Raw genomic sequence first — 17808 nt, 5'->3', positions numbered from 1 at the left:
TTTCTTGCATAGCTGAGAATGCATGTTTCCCTCTTATCTGATGCAGACTGTCGTAAGTCCCCTTTGGCTCATTCTTGACTCTTGCTTCTCTAGGTAAAACACTGGGTCATGGTGCTTTTGGGAAGGTGGTGGAGGCGTCTGCTTTTGGCATTGATAAATCTTCAACCTGCAAAACAGTTGCCGTAAAAATGCTTAAAGGTACATATCCCTCTGAGATTCTCACAAGACTCCTCAGGGAACCTGTGGGCAATGAGGTTTCCAGTTCTCAGCTCCAAACCAGTCCCAAGTTCATTGTCTTCAGAAGGGAGTGGGTTTGTCATATGGGAGCAATTAGTCATTATACAGTGGATGTTAACGTGTAGGAAATGACAAGCGGGCTCCATGCAGTGCTGCTGATTAAGTCTTGTATTCCTAGAGGAGGAAAACAGCAGCTTCCAGGTCTGTGGGGTTAGGAGGGAAGCAGATTACAGAATGTAATTACATTAGATAGTCTGAAATTGGATCTAAGCCTTCGATCACAGCCCTTCCAGATGTAGAACAGTTCAAGGGGTTGAAAAAAAAGCAATGCCAAGGGAGTGAATTAGAGACAACTTGCTTGCAATTATTGAAATTAAGGAAAGCTTTTACCATTCAGTGGTGGGGAAAGGGGGAACTTGGAGACTATTCTTTCATATTATATTTACATACAAAGCCTCTGCAGACAGCTTATGAATAAATGCATCAGCCAATACATTGACTACTTGGGTTGGAGGTTTTTAACTGTTCACTTAGAATTTTTTCAGAGGTACAATCAATGCTCACTTGATGGCTTTTCATAGCCCACATTGCTCTGCATTGCTGCTGCATGACTGTATTAACCCCTGCAAGGCCATGATTCAGGAACTTCTATCATGGTATTTGACTTCTGTTGCTAGCTGCCTCTCCTGATGCTCTGCTACTTCCCATCTCTCTGAAATGTTTCAAAAACATCTGTTTATCACCTGTCTGGACCTCCTCCAAATCTGGTCTCCCTTCTCTGCATTAGTCTGTAGATCTTCAGATCATCTTCTCTCCTGCTGTTGTTTCTTCAGTTCCATGCCCATCTCCAGATCCCTAAATATCCTAGAAGCCCCTGATCCAGACACACTCCTTTCTCCAGCCAAAACTTACTGCCCCGGATAGCTCTGGGTTTTCATTCACTTCCACGCTGTGCTTCCCAACTGATACTCATGTCAACTCCACCCTGCCTGCACATATTCAGCAAACTATTTGACAGTTCCTCCATCATTTTATACCTTCCTCCCCAAGCGGAGGCAGCAGCCTCCTGCTCTAACCTGTCCCTCCCCAACTAACATGCCCATAATTCATTCACTTTCCTGAATAAAGCAGATTCTCTAGTGTGAGTCAATCCATTCGGGGAGTGGGGGGAGGGAAAGGCTCTGGAGATGTTTGCATTTCTGTAATTCTAGCATTATCTGTCATTACCATGAAGGAGGCTGCTATCAGTTCTGGGTTGAAGGCTATAACTTAATGTGCAAGATCATCTGAAACACTTCCCGCTCATGCCAGGGTAAATCAGGAGTAAAACCACCCATGTACACATCCATCTACAAACACTGTTGACTGAAGAAATCTTGGGCTTGGAATAGCTCCTTCTTTATGACACAATTTGGTGAAAGATTTGTTTATGGAGAATTCTACAAACAGATAAAGAGGTTACATTTGTCACACCAAGTGATCTGTTATGTAACTCTTCATATTTAAATCTTACATGATGCAAAGGCAAAAACAGAGGAAACAGGACACAACTCCTTTTGTTAAAATACATCATTAAAGTTTTGGAAAGAAGGCAGAGGAAACAAGCCAGCATCCGAACAACATTCTGGTCTGAGAGTGCCTTCCTTAGCTTTGGCAGCAAAAGAGAATGAAACTACAGTATAACTGGCTAGCCAGTGCTTCATCAGGTGTCACATTCATGGTTCACACACAAATAAGGCCCCCTCTGCTTTGCTGGAAAATATGTTTCTTGGGTGAACGAGATCTCACAGGGCTGAGATTTAGTAATGCTGTAAATTCTCCAGTACATTTTGGGACCCACCTCAGAGATGTGTTGGATTCCTCCATCACCTGCAGTGGAAAGTTGCTCAGTACTGTGGAAAAATATATTCTGAGGTATTGTAAAGAAGTACTACTAAACTGCACATCACCATTATAGATGGAGGAACACATTCTTCTGTGTGCTGTTGTTGCTTGGAGTGGTTGGTTGTTCCTTTGCTAAGCTTGCAAAATTCAGTCCTTCCAAAGGCTCTCTGGAATCTGATTTGGGGGGAGGATTCTCCTATGGGACAGTAACCCTCCATAACCCATGCTAGAGAAAGGAAGAGTCACCCAAAAGATAAAGTGTTACTCCACTTCATAAAGGTCAACAGACAATGAAACGGATGAATTATTATCTGTTTAAGAGTCTGAAAAGCAAAGATACTGCAAGTAACCTGGGTGGGTTTTGTTTCCAAGTATAAACAGGATCTTGCTGTGTCCTGTTAAAAATATCCTGTTGTGTAAAGATCTTTTTTTTCCTGTTTATCTTAAGCAGAATGTGCAACTACTAATGAATGCAAGGCTTTAATGTCTGAACTGAAGATCCTCATCCATATAGGACATCACCTGAATGTAGTCAACCTGCTGGGAGCCTGCACCAAAGCTGGAGGTGAGAAGTCCTCAGTAAATAAGGAGCAAAGAAGAAACACTTTTCAGATACAAAGGTGTTTGGATGTATCTGTGGTGGAGTCCAAGTCTCATGTGCATGCAATTAATGCAAGCACAACCATTTCTACCTCTCTGCTCATAGGACAGCTCCTGCTACTGCAGAATACAGCCACATCTCATCAATGGTTTCTGAACGTCTTCTCCCAGCCAGCGGTGTCACTTCTCTATTTTCTTTTTCTCTGTCCTTTGTAAGCTTGTTTACAAAAGGGATTATGGACTGAAGGGAGGCAGGATCCTTAACTGCAATTAGGTGCCCAATTCTTCCACATAGGCACTACTGATCATTTCAAAGGTTCTTCTCCCTCTTCTTCCCTGCCTTATCAGGAGGATGCACCAGGCTGAGCCCTGAGCTACTTGAGGCCCCCTCCTTTCCCAAGCACTTCACTCTTGCCAGGCAAATGCAGGCATTTCTTGCATAGTGTACAGGAAGCCCGAGGCAGTCCAAAGCTGAATGGAGCAACAACATGGACTTCCAAGGGACTGAGCTGACACAACTGGCTGTACATCATTCAAAGGATCTGCTGCAAAGTGCAGACTTAAACAAAGGACTCCATAAATCTTAGACCTTTGTCACTAAAACATCCCTTCCCATCCCATACTGCCATACAAAGCACCCTTGCCTCTTACTCTACTGTGCTTTAACTTCAGGATAACAACTCTCGGAGATGCCTCTTTACTGCTTACAATGAACCTTCAAAACAATTCCCAAAGAACAGATTTAGGAGAACCGAGGGCAAAAAAAAAACAGAGTAAAATAAATGAAGGGGAAAGAGTAAGAGAGATGGTGCACACATCTGTTGTCATCTGAGACTCCAAAGCTATCATTTTTCCAAAGAACATGTAGTTGTCCAGTCACAGGGGGGAAAAGAAAACTTCAGTGAGGTAGATTTGGTAAGATGCCAGGAAAGAAATCTTCCCTCCAGCAAGATACTCCCAGTTTCTCAAGAAGCAGTCAGCAACCAGCAACCACAGATACTGCTGTAATCTGGGAGCCATCAATGGGGAACTTGCAGGAATTGTTGTAGCACTGCAGACCCCAAAAGCTTGTATGGGAGGATGGCCAGCTTTAGCTGGAGGGTTTTAAGATTCAGATGCATAAGCAAGTAGCCTTTGCTTGGGACTATGAGTAGAGGGGAAGTAACATTATGAATGCTGGTGATTCTCCTCTCCTATCAAGTCAATGAGGTAGCTTAGTACAAACAGGTGCCTAAAACATGGCAGCATTACTAAGAGGTCAATAGTTTTTAACCAAAGCACTAATTCAGGCACAGAGTTCTAGCTGCACAGTAAGACACATCTCAGTAACGGATCAAATACTGTGACCGTCCAATCTCTGAGGAACTTTTTCTCCTGAGAGTCCCTCAGTTTCCCATTCTCCAGGCTGCTCCATCCTGATTGCCTTCCTGGGTGAAGAGGTAACCCTTACTCCTCCGTGCTAACTGCCTAGGAAAACCACCGATTACTCTGGGGAGCAGTGGACAGAGCACAGCAGTGCAGCACGGCCTTGCAGGGCACTGAGGAGCCTCTAGGCAGGCACTGGTTTGCTTACCTTTGAGCAATGCAACTGCAGACTAAAGAAAAATAGCCTTGAGCTCTCAAAACAGACACTGGGATAAGAGTTACTATTAAAATACCATTGCAGAATACAGTGCTTTCTCCCTCCTTGTTAGTTTTTATGTAACCATATAATGGTATTCCTGATAAAGACTGATATTAAGTATGCACGTATATTATTTTAGCAATATAACAAATAACGAATTTTAACACCTTGGCTGAGTGTCTGATGTTAAGCAGTTAGAACTAATGCATAGTATATGCTTTACAATGAGGAAATAAAATATGGAGATGCCATGTCTAGGAAGCATTTCAAAAATATGAATAAATCACTAACTGGAGCTTTAAAGCTGTACTGGAATCCGCATTTCCTCGGGGCATCCATGAGGGACATTCACCTTTAGGTTCTTCAAAACAATGTCCCCCAGATATCTCTCAGGCACTGCCAAATCCCAGCACCGCTGCCTTTAAGCCCAAGTGAGCAGTGTTGTGTGGTCAGCAGTAGAACCGTTGACAGCTGCCTTACAGCCGTACTCCCTCCCTCCTTCCTGAGTGGCCAAATGCAGCTCTCAGCACTTTTCCTTTGAAGTGCAAACTCCTGAGTCTGAACTATGGACCTTCTAGACAGAAAAAGGTTTCTGGACATGAAAGTCTGGTTGCTTAGGACTGATAATAATACATGTTTACATGCATTCTAGTCCCACAACTTCACCTTATCTTACATTTGGTGATTACAAAATGCAGTGATGATGCTAATGGTAGAGAATGTAGCTTTCCCCTTTCCTAATAGCTCACACTGAAACATAAAAGCATTTTGTCCTGGTTTCAGCTGGGATAGAGTTAACTGTCTTCCTAGTAGCTGGTACAGTGCTATGTTTTGAGTTCAGTATGTGAAGAATGTTGATAACACTGATGTTTTCAGTTGTTGCTCAGTGGTGTTTAGACTATAGTCAAGGATTTTTCAGCTTCTCATGCCCAGCCAGGGCACCTGACCCAAAGTGGCCAATGGGGTATTCCATACCATGTGACGTCCCATCTAGTTTAGGAACTGGGAAGTGGGGGGCAGGGATTTGCCGCTTGGGGACTGGCTGGGTGTCGGTCGGCAGGTGGTGAGCAATTGCCCTGCGCATCATTTGTACATTTCAATCCTTTTATTACTACTGTTGTCATTTTATTAGTGTTATCATTATCATTATTAGTTTCTTCTTTTCTGTTCTATTAAACCATTCTTATCTCACCCCAGGAGGTTTACTTCTTTTCCTGATTTTCTTCCCCATCCCACTGGATGGGGGGGAGTGAGTGAGCAGCTGCGTGGTGCTTAGTTGCTGGCTGGGGTTAAACCATGACACATTTTCAAGCAGATCTTAAAAATATGCATAATTGTATAAAAGCAGCAATTACAGTGAACTCTGCAGTAGTTTGCACAGAAATAAGAAAGGAAAAAATTGATAGGACTTCCCAGGCTTTCAGAAACTTCACACTAAATATTTTTGCAACTTTTGATTTAGATCTGTCTATGATCCTGCATTCCTTTATTGCCTCCACTGGCACCAGCTCCACCCAAAACAAACAATTGTGAAGGCAGCAGTGAAAAAAGAAGACTTCCCCGTGCTATGGATCTATGTATAGAGTAAAACAACCTTAACAGCATATGGGATTGTATATTCTTATTTATCATTCTGAATTTTCCTTTGTTTATAAATAAGGAATAAATACCAACTGTTACCATCTAATGGAGAAAACTAGGAATCCGTACTGTATTCCCTTCTCTCCATATCCACTACTGATTGTGTGCTTCTGGAGTGTCACTTCTCTGTTTCCTCTGTTTCCTAATTTCCTCATCTGTGTAAGAGGAATGACAGAACATACTTACTTTAAAGAGGATTTGTGAGGATAAGTTAGTATTAAGTGCTTTGCAGTGCTTCAAAACTCATTGGACTTTCACTGTCTTTTCAGGTCCTTTAATGGTCATAGTAGAATATTGCAAATATGGAAATCTGTCCAACTATCTAAGAGGAAAACGAGGAGATTTCATTGCATACAAGGTAAAAAAATTACTGGCTTCTCATAGTCACAAGGCAGAGAATTAACAACCACTTACCACAAGCTGGATTTTTTTTCCACATTGGCACTGAGAGAGTTTGGTATTTATATAGGCACTTTATTTTCTCACCACATTTGTATGAGCAAGAAAAGGAAACTTTTTTCCCTGTAGGATCTCATTCCCATCCTCTTCTTTTCTAGCACCTACTAAAGAATTAGTTGCAAAAACCCAAGCTGTCTAGTGCATTTGAAAGAGAGAGGGAATTACTTGCAAGATAATACCCACCACATGGCAGGCAACAAAGTAGTAGTGAAAAACTGGTATTAACTGAGCTAGGAGAAGGTGAAGCCTCCAAAACTACAAGCCCAGTTTGGGGCTTTTTGTTTGAAGGCCCACCTCCCCCCAGCTACTGAAAGCTGCTCACCCTTCCATCATCTGCTCATTCCCATCTTCCGTGTTTTCCCTTCCCCTGTGCCAACCTAAAAGTCTGTGCTGTATGCAGCGAACTGGATCACGAACATGGTCTGCATTAAAACTAACCAAATGGTTTTGGTTTCCAAACAGTTGTCAGCATCCACACAAACATTTGTGCTAGCACAGATTGGGCTAGGATATGGAGGAAGACCATAAATCAGGAGACCAGAAATCAGCAATGGGGAGAGTATGAGACTACCTCCTCATTGTGAAAATACAGCATCAGAAGGGCTCTCTGATCTAAGCCCTGCCAGAAACTGGAGCCTCCCCAAGATTATTTTCCTGGATGATTCTATTATTATTATTATAGCTACTGTGTACAGGCACAAAAGTACATAAGGTACTTTGTGTAAGAGAAAGAGATTTTCCTGGTACAGTCACTCAAAATTTCTTTTCTCACCATTGTTTTCATGAATTGCAGGGATTGGTTATGTCTCACTCCCCAGGACAGGGTGAGACAGATGCATTTCAGTGCACATCATGCACATTACAGTATCTCTCTGCTCACCTGTCAGTCTCACCCAGCCAGCTTCCAACTAACTTTTATGGTGGAATACTGCTATGCATAAAATGGGAGGTTCTGTATTAATAAATAGGAAACCAGGCTTCATTAGTTCTGCTATTCAGGGAATATCATGTTCAAACATGTTTTGAGATCATCTTCAGAGGACACTTTCTCCATATGCCATTCTGTTACATATTTTGAATCCCCAGGTGTTGCATCATCCAAAGCTAAAAATCAGTTTTATACCATTTCTAGTCCCAGGAAAACTCTGACCAAGCAGAGAAAAGTCTGGATGAGTCCAACAGTGATTTGACTGAACTGATCAAGAGGCGTCTTGAGAGTGTTGCCAGCACAGGAAGCTCTGCCAGCTCAGGATTTATTGAAGATAAGAGTTACAGCGATTCAGAAGATGATGAAGAAGGTAAAAGAAACCTACCTAATCCCAGATCTTTTCTTGTACAGATTTCTGTAACTTGGCTAGTGCCACACACAGTCACACACTTTACAAGCCTTTACACAGCTTGACTTGTTCCTGAAATCGCACATTTTTTCTCTTGCCTATGCCCCACTCCAACTTTCTCACAAAAAGAGATTTACAATAATGTATGCATATAAAAGCTGCTCCTGTTGTGTAAGAGGAGTAATAGCAATATTTTACCAGAAGATTTGTGGGGCCAGTCTGTCCCCAGTCTCATCACTCGCTTGCTATAAATAGCCTCCCTCAATTTTATCCCCAAATGTTGTTTTCCCCATAGCTAAATGATATGATTAATGTTGGATGGAATTTTTTTAATCATCTGATCTTCTGCCTCTAGGTCAGCGGGTCCTAAACCAGAGTTGTAATCCTAGTAGAGAACTCATGTAGCAATACTCAGGTGCAGGGATGGGGTCATCAGCATGCAAGTGGCATAAGTGCCAGACAAGTTTGGAGCTGTTGCTCTAGTGTTTTGCCATGTCTGTGATCTCTCCTAGATGCTGAGGATCTGTACAAGCGTCCCCTGACTTTGGAGGATCTGATTTGCTATAGCTTCCAAGTGGCAAAAGGCATGGAGTTTCTCGCGTCCCGAAAAGTGAGCTCATTAAAATGTCAGGGCTGAACTTCTTTCACAGAATCATGAGTATCTGATATGAAGAAATCCAAATACACTTTTAAGCCTGAGTAATCTGCTTTTTGCTCTTATATTAAAGTGTTGGAGACCACTTTAGCTCTGGTGGTTAAGCAATAAGTAGCACTGAAGGAGTTGTGAAGGAATATCCATCATGTTCTTGGCTACAAGGACTGGCATCTGTAACATGAGCGTTTAGATAGAAGGAGTGAATACAGATTGCGAGACAATTCACGGAACTGTCTCATAAATAAATGCAGAAAAGGCTTCTCATAGGGAAAGATCCTTCTAGTATGGTCAATGAAAATACTACTGAAAAATGAAGAGGGAGTATCCAGCTATTTATTTAGCTTGTCAGCAATGTTGGAGACTATCAGCAAAGTTAGCACCTCTTTTGGATATAAAAAAGTATGTTTGTAGCCTGTGGAATACCTGCTTTTCAAGTAAATTGAATGTAATAGGCATGCCAAAGTATGCACAAAACTGAGAGCTTGCCCTTACCACACAGCTACCAGGGTAGCACACACAGAAATCATGACTACATTTGCAAATGTAGCTGCAGCTGCTTTTTGACCTCTCCCAAATTTCCTGCAGAACAATTAACTGGAAAATGGCACTCCCTTTGTCTCATCCTACCTGTGAAAGTTATTTCATGTAGAAAAATCAGAAAACTAACAGTAATACTTGGCTTGCTCCCTGAGATATTTTCTCTTTTGCATATGACAATACATTTGCGACAGATTCCCACACACATTTTCCTTCTCTAACCTGCTCGCAACAGAATTTCATTTATCCTTCCATTTCCAAAGAAGGTCTCACACTTTCAACTCGTAGCAGTGGCTCATTGTCCAGGCAGAACCTCTGATTGTGCTTGTCCTCATTCCTTCACAGTGCATTCATCGGGATTTGGCAGCAAGGAACATCCTTCTTTCAGAGAACAACGTAGTTAAGATCTGTGACTTCGGACTAGCCAGGGACATTTATAAAGACCCTGACTATGTACGGAAAGGAGATGTAAGTGGAAGAAACTTGAAATGCTAATCTCAAGTTTTTATTCCCCTAGGGTTTGGGCACATTAGGAACAACAGTTCTTGCAACATGTTGTGTCTTTTGCATTCTTAGGCAAGACTTCCACTCAAATGGATGGCTCCAGAAGCTATTTTCGACAAAATTTACACAACCCAGAGTGATGTATGGTCTTTTGGAGTGCTACTATGGGAAATATTTTCTCTAGGTAAGAATGGTTTAAACCCCTTTTCCCTCCTAATTTATGGCTGTATTGTTAAGAAAAGCTTTTAACAAAAGGTGATAACATGGTGCCATGTTTCCATTTCAGTTAGTATAAGTGCACAGTGCAGATCAGGTGTAAAATAAAGTCACTGGACTGAAGTCAATGAGAACTCCACCTGGCAAAGTACATGAAAACAGTGAATATTGGGAAGAGGGGAACAAAACAAAATCCAAACCCCTTGACCTAACATTTGTAATAACTGAAACCAACAGAGCACAGAGAGAACGCAAGCCTCTGCTGCTCGGGAGTGAAATACTTCTTTGAGAGCAATAAAGAAGTTTCTCTGACAAACTATATTTTCCTCTAAGCAGTCTGCTTCAGGAAACCACATAGCTCAAAGGTTGCAGAGGATTACACTGCTGTTGACATAGTGGTCTGACATTGCTAGTGGCAGCCCATGGAACACAAGGGAGTTTGCCCCCATGATATTTTATCCCAGATTGATTATTTTCCCCACAAAATCTAAGTAAGATTTTCTAAGTAAGAAAAATGTATTGGCAGCAGCTGCCATCAGGTTGATATGAGAACCAGCACTAGACTCTGTGTAAGTCATTTTGGCAGCAAACAGGTAGAATGCTTACTCTTCTGGCCATATCATTTGCAAGCCACAACATTTTTGAAAGAATAGTAATGGTGTTCTTTACGTACTATAGATTTCATCTTACAGTGCTGTTAGAAATCTCAGCCTCACTGAGATCTGGTTACTGTCCAGCAGATAAAGCCCTGAAATTTAGACAAGCAGTCTTACAGATAGTTGGGCTTTGCTGCTCTCAAATTCTCCCTGCAGAGTGGCAAGTTTTGTTTTCCTGAGGGAATTTAGGAATGTCAGCTCTGGCTTTTCAATCAGCATTTGCAGACAAAAGAAAACAAGAAGCATTATCAACTTAAGCTGCTGAATTTTAAAGCAAACTCTGTAATCTCCTACTATCTTTGGTTCATGGATCAGTTGAAATTAATGATCGGGCTGAAGATGCCAAGTTCATATCTCACTACAAAGTCTGGAGCTGTTTCTATCCTAATCTGTTTGTTTAGGGCTGGCTGCAAAGATCACAACCTGATTTCAGTCCAAGTCTTTGATTTGGACTTTTCTCTAGTTCACATCAGCACGCAAAACAGAAAGTTCACACTCAAATGGTTAAAACAAGTGGCAGTTATTGCCTTCTCCAGAGTTCAGTCCTATTTATTTAGAGTTTTGTTATTTTGGAGTAACACCTCCATGGCTCTCTAACAGCATCACCTGTTGCATGTGTTTTGAAACACCACAGAAAGACAAAGCTCCGGAAGCACCATCAATGCCCCAATTCTAACAGATTATTCAAGAAGATGTATTAGCATTAGCATGCAGAGACACGCTCAGAGGGGACAGTCTCTCCATTGGGCACCTCCAGGGAACCAAATGAGCTGAATACTGATGAATGGCAAGGACCACTGCAGAAGGCAAACTGTTTATATCATTCCCAAAGGTCCTGCCAGAGTTTAACAGATGTGAACTTTGGGTCATTTGGCCTTTAATACCAAAGATGAATAAAAAATAAAAAATAGTCACTGAATTTCATCTCTATTTTTAACTACTTTTAAAAATAATTTATCTGGTTTCTTTTAATTTTAGATAGCCTCTTTTCTTAACGAAGGTGCTTACTTGGAACAATAGACCATTCTCTTCTGAATTCAGAGGAATCTACTAAATTACTCCAAGGGCTGCCATGCGTAGAGCAGCCTCTGCCCTCATTATGACGTAGATCACAAACTACTTTCTTCAATCCATGGCACAGATTCAAAAGCAGGCATTTTCTTTAAGAGGGTTTTTTATACAGATCATCCAGGCATGTCTGTGGTTTGGCACTACTCACATCTGCAGCTCACACGATAAATATTTAATTAAGGATTTGTGTCACTGATTGAATTCGCTTATATAAAAGTTTTACAGATCATTGAGAGTCAAGGGATGGAAGTTTTTTGTCGTTGCTACAGGGTACGTTTTGGCTCCCATTTACAACTGCTGCTTTTTACTGGGTCCCACAGACTTAGCGCCCTCTAAAAAAAGGAAAAAGTACTGATTAGTAAAATGCACAGTTTAGTTTGGACACGGGTCCTTTCAGGGTCAGAAGTTGAATGAAGCACGATAGGTTTCCTCCAGAAAGGCTGGCAGACTAGATCCATTGTGGTGATACGCAGGGAAATCAGGACTTCAGAGACGGTTACTTTTCATTTGGGGCTGAGTTTGCATTGAGCTTTGCGTTATTTAAATGGGGTCAGCACACCTCATGTCAGGCAATGCCAGCAATGTTTAATACATCTTGAAATCACTTACATGGCACATTACAGAATGTTGCTGTCTCCTGGACTTTAAGTGTACACTGTTCAAAAAGCAATCAAAGATAATTATGTAAACAAGCAGTGCCTGGTAGTATAACATCAGCATCTTATTATCCTACTAAAATAAAATCAAGATCAAAAGAGTGCTACCATATCCAATGCATGCCACATCTTTGAGCATTTTGGAAGAGATTTCCCCTAAGGAAAATGCCATGCATAGACCTTACACCATGTTTCAGCCTACATTTCTCCCAAGCTGTCTTAGCACCCCAAATCCAAGTTATCAGGCTTATGACTTAGTCCAGAAGAAGTACAATGGTGACTGGAGGTAGAAAAGGGAGAGTTCCTTGCTTTTATGATCTGAGCTGCCTCCAGCTGGTAGGAGGCCAGCACCCATCAAAATATAAACTACCAAAAGATCTTGCAATCAAGAATTATTCTTTTTTGCCTTCCTTGTACTTGCTCTCACCAACATATTGCAGTTGATATGATCAATGATGTAATCAAAGAAAGATAACTGAGATTGTGAGATCAAGTGGAATTCTCCCATCCCTCCTCACCCAGTTCTACCATGTTGCCCTCAAGGTCTCAGTTCCAATCAACGTATATACAAGACTAATTCTTACCAATAATCTCTGCTGTGCTCGTGACCCAGATCTGGCCAGTGATACTCAGCAAACTGAGGGGGTTCTTTTGCATGTCAGAATGGTCAGTGTAGAACAGCCATTCATCAATGGCATGACTCCATTCAGCTCCTCCTAACAGAAGTCGGTTGACCATGATGGCACAACAATCGCATAATGCAGTTGGAAATGAATGAAAAAGGCCACGCAGCCCATCTATTCTCTAATGAGGGTTGTTGTTTTCAGTGTTGCCCCAGTACATTGACAATCTAGGGCTAACTAGAGGCTTATGCTCACTTCTCTGGAAAGGCTGCACCACTGTTAAATAGATACGGGATCAACCGGACAAGTTGCAGAGGTATTCATGAAGCCTCAGTACCTTGTAAATGTTTGTAAAGATAAACCTGCACAGATGAAAAGAGAAGCCAGTGAGAGTTCAGGAGATGTACGCAGACAGCAGTTTAGTAGCTTGGACAACAGTCAGTGCCCCCAGAGCCTGTTCTTATCCTTACCCTTCTGTCACAATGTAACTGTGAGAAAGCAACACTATAGTTTCTATCCATCAGTTTATTCAGAGAGATCTTGGAGTTGATAGAGGCCTGTTTTGAGATCTTTGGCTAACGGGTGATGCCATGTGAGCTGAACATTTAATTAGCGGGTTATTATGACCATAATGACAGGCCAAAGACAAAACTAGGAAGGAAAATCAAGATATAAAGCAGAAATGATGCTACTGACTATTTCCAATCTACATAACTCCAGGAAACACTCTTTAATACTGTGATCTGATACTTGCACATCAAGGAAATTCAGATGTGCTGTGGCTAAGCATCCCTGAGCTTTGAATGTCATCAGAGCCTATCTGTTGTGTTGAGATGCCCTCTTAGGAAGTTGCTGGGATCTTTGCTCCCCAGTGCATAGTTTTGCAAATTGAGCAGTCAGATTCACAGAGTAGAATAATTCTGGAAACAGCCACATTTTGGCACCCTCTTCACTGCTTTTATCCAAAAAATTTTTGCTGTGCTTGTTGTGCCCCCAAGTGCACAGCACATGATGCTGTTTCCAAATGGGGAAAAAAAAATGCAGGAAATAGGCAGGAATGTTATAGACCGTAAATCATATACAGATTCTTCGAGGGCAGGATACAGATCCAGATTCCATTCAATCCCCTATGTTAAGACTTGATTAAATTTTTTCCAAATTCACCAGCCAGCCTCCAGGATGCCAAAATGTGAAAGACAAGGGTTGCATTACACATGAAGCCTTTGCTGAGAAGGAAGGGAGGAAAGCTTACAGATCTTTTAGGTCTATCCACAATAGGTCCAGTAACCTTTCAAACTTCAGTGCAGACATCTCTTGAATTTTAGCTAGGAGGTCTGGATTACTCAGATGCCAGAGCACTTTCTCAAATTATATATTTGTTCCCCTTATTTACAGTGCATCATAAAGTGCAGGTGTCAATCAACAAAGATCATGACCTCTGAAAAGCCCCCATTCGCTCATTAGTTGAAGAGCACTTCAATGCATACATAGATTTATACTAGTAATTCCTGTGAAGATAACCAATTACACAGGAAAGTGAAATAAGTCTCACTCCTTCATTTTGAAGATTGCTAGGCCAACTTTTGTCCAAGTTAATATAACGCTACCAGTCCTTTTACAGAAGTCTACCTCTTAAAAGCAATTCAGTTGCCATGAACTGTCGTCTCTGGTTTCACACTAACAGTTGAATGGCCCTGAAAATAAGCAGCATTGAACTCACACTCAGAAGAGAAAACAAGGCTAAAAATTTGGAAGGTCATTTTCCAAGGAAATGTTACCTGTAAGACTGCATAATATATATACAATATTAAATTGGTGAATCAGGAGAGGAGGACTACAATTCCACACCTGAGGTTGAACTGCAAGTTCTCACAGACTTCTGCAGGAGCCAGATACCTACAGCTTTCTCTGCACTTACTCACAGAGGCCAGTAAGGCCAGAGATTCTAAGACAATGAATGATGAGCTGGACTTACTTAACTTCACGTGTAGTCACTTAGTGCAGGATATTGGCAAACCATATGTAATCAATTGAATGATCTGGAACTTTTCTACCACTGACCAAGAGGTCATTTAAAGACTCAAACTAATAAAATTTATTTCTCTTCTGCCATATTTTACCTTGGAGTGGTCCTAGCTGTATCACAAATGCAGAGGAGACAGCATGGTTGAAATCTCTAAAGAGACAGTGAGTCTCTAACAGGTTTCCAAACAAAACATGTAGGTAGTAAGTGATTGCAACCCCTTCTTTGCTCTAGCTTCTTTTACTGTCAGACTCTAGGTAATCTCGAATGTGCAGCGGAAATCACTGATATGTGTTTAATTCACTAGACTGGGAAATAGGCATTGTGCCATTCTGGAGCCTCCTCCTTATTTCTCCCATCAGGTGCCTCACCATACCCTGGAGTGCAGATAGATGAGGACTTTTGCCGACGGCTCAAAGAAGGAACGCGGATGAGATCTCCAGAGTACTCTACTCCAGAAGTGTAAGAGCTCCTGGTTTTATATTGAGAGCTGATACATGTTATTTCAGTATTACAAAAGAGATTGTATTTAAGTGTGGAGGAGTATGGAGACCTCATCAGATGATAGCTATGTATTTTGTTTTCAGTAAACACTGTAGTTGTGCATCTCTCGGGTGTCCTGATACCACAGACAAATGCTAAAGACAGACCAAGTCAGCCTGACCTTTGCCAACAAGAAGATTAACAGATCTCCCCATGTCAGTTGGAGGTCATGAATCTCAGTTCAGGAGACTACTGCGTCTGCCTTGATTTCCAATTCCATGACAGAAACTAGGCATCCATAACTGGGACTTATTTTCAGTGGGGCCTATCAGTCAAATTTTAAGTTGGGTGAAAATAAAAAGCCTACAGGCTCAGTTGAGGCAGGAATATAGAAGGAAAAACCATCCCACATGGAAACTAGAATAGAATTTCAGCACATGGAGATTTGAACCTGTCTTAATCCAAAACTATCCAAACAATGACCAAAACAAGCAGCAGCAGAAAGAAACAGTTTGGAAGCAAAGCTCCTATCCTTTTTCTTTCTTAATACCTGTGTTTTTCGTCTAGCTACCAGACAATGCTGGATTGTTGGCATGGAGTACCCACAGAGAGGCCTACTTTCACTGAGCTTGTGGAGCGCTTAGGAGATCTTCTTCAAGCCAATGTACAGCAGGTACAGCCATACAAACATTTCTTCAACAAAGGTGTACATATAGATGTATATGGATATGTGTATGCATGTGCACAGCTAAAGACTATGCTGAGCAGTAATATTAGATCTGACTTCATAACAGAGGTCACAAGGAAAATGGCTGCTGGGATGAGTAGAGAAAATGTTAACTATTCAAATGGGATTATATTTCAAAACTAGATGTTTATCCAGCCATAATAAGCAGAAACTTACATTAATTAAAAAAAACGCTCAGTTGCCCCGTAGAGAAACAATAGTGCTTTATCTCACAAACAATTTTAATTAGATTCTAACATAGTAAACTGCCAGTAGTTGGCCTGAACTTTCTCTCTCATTTTCTGAGCTTATGTTCATCAGTGCTCTTAGGAGCTTTAAAATGATGCAGTTTAAAGCTCAGAAAGTCAATTACATAATTATTAATTTCATAATAGTTAAATCAGTTGTTTTCTTCTTCAGTAAAAACAACCAGACCAGTTATGTAACTGTCAATTTAATTTAAGAAGAAACCAAACATTCTCCTCCAGCTCCTTCCTGTTTGCAATCAAATTTAGTGAAGCTAAGTTGAAGAGGACCCAGTTTGCAATATGAAGAGCTTGTGAGTTTTATCCTATAACCAAAGTAAATTAAGGAGACATAAAAATCATGATAAGGGAATAGGGCACTTAACTGCTTCTCAAAATTAAAAAAAAAAAAAAATCAAGCAAAGGGAAATTTGGACAAATAGTTTTAAGACTTAAAGGAAGACTAATTTCTGAAGATTACTGCAGGGGTGTAATGACAATGCAGAGTTTATTAAGATGTGTACTGAATTCCATTAAACTTGCAGCATCAATTTCTTGTAAGGACAAGAAATAAAATCCTTTAAGGCTACCATTTTAAGGACCAGGTCTTCCTAAGCTACAAGTCCTTAAGATGAATATAAGCAAAAAGTCTATACATAGGCAATATTCTTTTAGCAATTCCAAAATCTGTTAAAGTTGTCTTGGCCATAGGGGTTTTGTGACTTCATGCCACTCCCTCCCTTCTCCCAAACACATGGCTTAAACTTGGATTTAGGTGTCCCTGAGAAAACTGGTCCCTTGGAATTCCCAAAGAGGCCAGCTCAATGACAATATAGAGGACTGCTTTTCTGAAGTGCAGATCGGTGAATTTCTGTTCACCTTCGCTGAGGCAGAACAGCCACACATCTGGAATGTAGTAATGATCACAAAGAAATTGCTGCAAACTCATCAAAGATGCTGCTGTGAAAGTCAGCAAAGCCAGCTACTTTTAAACTGGATGCACATATATTGACACCCTCAGTACAAACATCACATTGCTGTGCCATATGTGAGGGACATTTAGAAGTCTGGTAACTGCTATAAAGACCAGTGAAGCAATAGCTCAGGCTGAGATGCCTGGAAGAGAGAACACACTAACTGCAGATGAGCACTGGAACATCAGAGACCATTTTCAGCCATTCTCCGTCGTAGGTTTCCCAAAGTGTACCATTTTCCTCATACAAAGCCTCCTACGCAGTAAATGTCGGATAAAGCTATACATTTGAACTTGCACATGTTGTGAAGAACATCATAATCACTTTGAAGAAACATCATAAAGTTAAAATAAAATCTAGTCCTTTCTCAGTGTAAAGCTCTGTAGAACACAATAACCTTTCACATCTGAGATGTAGTACAAAATGAACTTTACCACTTTGTGTTCTTTTATGTTATTAATTGTATAGGATGGTAAAGACTATATTCCACTGAACATCACCTTGTGTCCTGATGGAGAATCTAACTCCAAAACTTGCCCTGTGGAAGAAAACTTGAACAACTGTGTTAATCGCTGGAGTGCAGTGGAAACTGGGTAAGAAAATATATACAGGGGGCAGGAGGGAAAGAAAGATTTGATATAGCTGGTCACTGTTTG

General features: G+C 41.1%; 1 protein-coding gene across 1 annotated transcript in view; it reads left to right on the top strand.

The window, feature by feature from the left end:
• LOC104832724 (vascular endothelial growth factor receptor kdr-like) overlaps positions 1-17808 on the top strand; it is a 135266-nt gene that overhangs the window by 104254 nt on the left and 13204 nt on the right. Inside the window, exons 18-27 of the mRNA XM_010569070.1 lie at positions 94-198; positions 2570-2686; positions 6256-6344; positions 7578-7743; positions 8295-8392; positions 9320-9442; positions 9551-9662; positions 15086-15185; positions 15774-15879; positions 17621-17745. Of these exons, the coding sequence (XP_010567372.1) occupies positions 94-198; positions 2570-2686; positions 6256-6344; positions 7578-7743; positions 8295-8392; positions 9320-9442; positions 9551-9662; positions 15086-15185; positions 15774-15879; positions 17621-17745 (1141 nt within the window). The remainder of the gene's footprint in view (positions 1-93; positions 199-2569; positions 2687-6255; positions 6345-7577; positions 7744-8294; positions 8393-9319; positions 9443-9550; positions 9663-15085; positions 15186-15773; positions 15880-17620; positions 17746-17808) is intronic.

Source organism: Haliaeetus leucocephalus, unplaced genomic scaffold (genome assembly GCF_000737465.1).
Source record: "Haliaeetus leucocephalus isolate CR32 unplaced genomic scaffold, Haliaeetus_leucocephalus-4.0 Scaffold262, whole genome shotgun sequence".
NCBI lineage: Eukaryota > Metazoa > Chordata > Aves > Accipitriformes > Accipitridae > Haliaeetus > Haliaeetus leucocephalus.
This window is presented reverse-complemented; position numbering and strand designations above follow the sequence as displayed.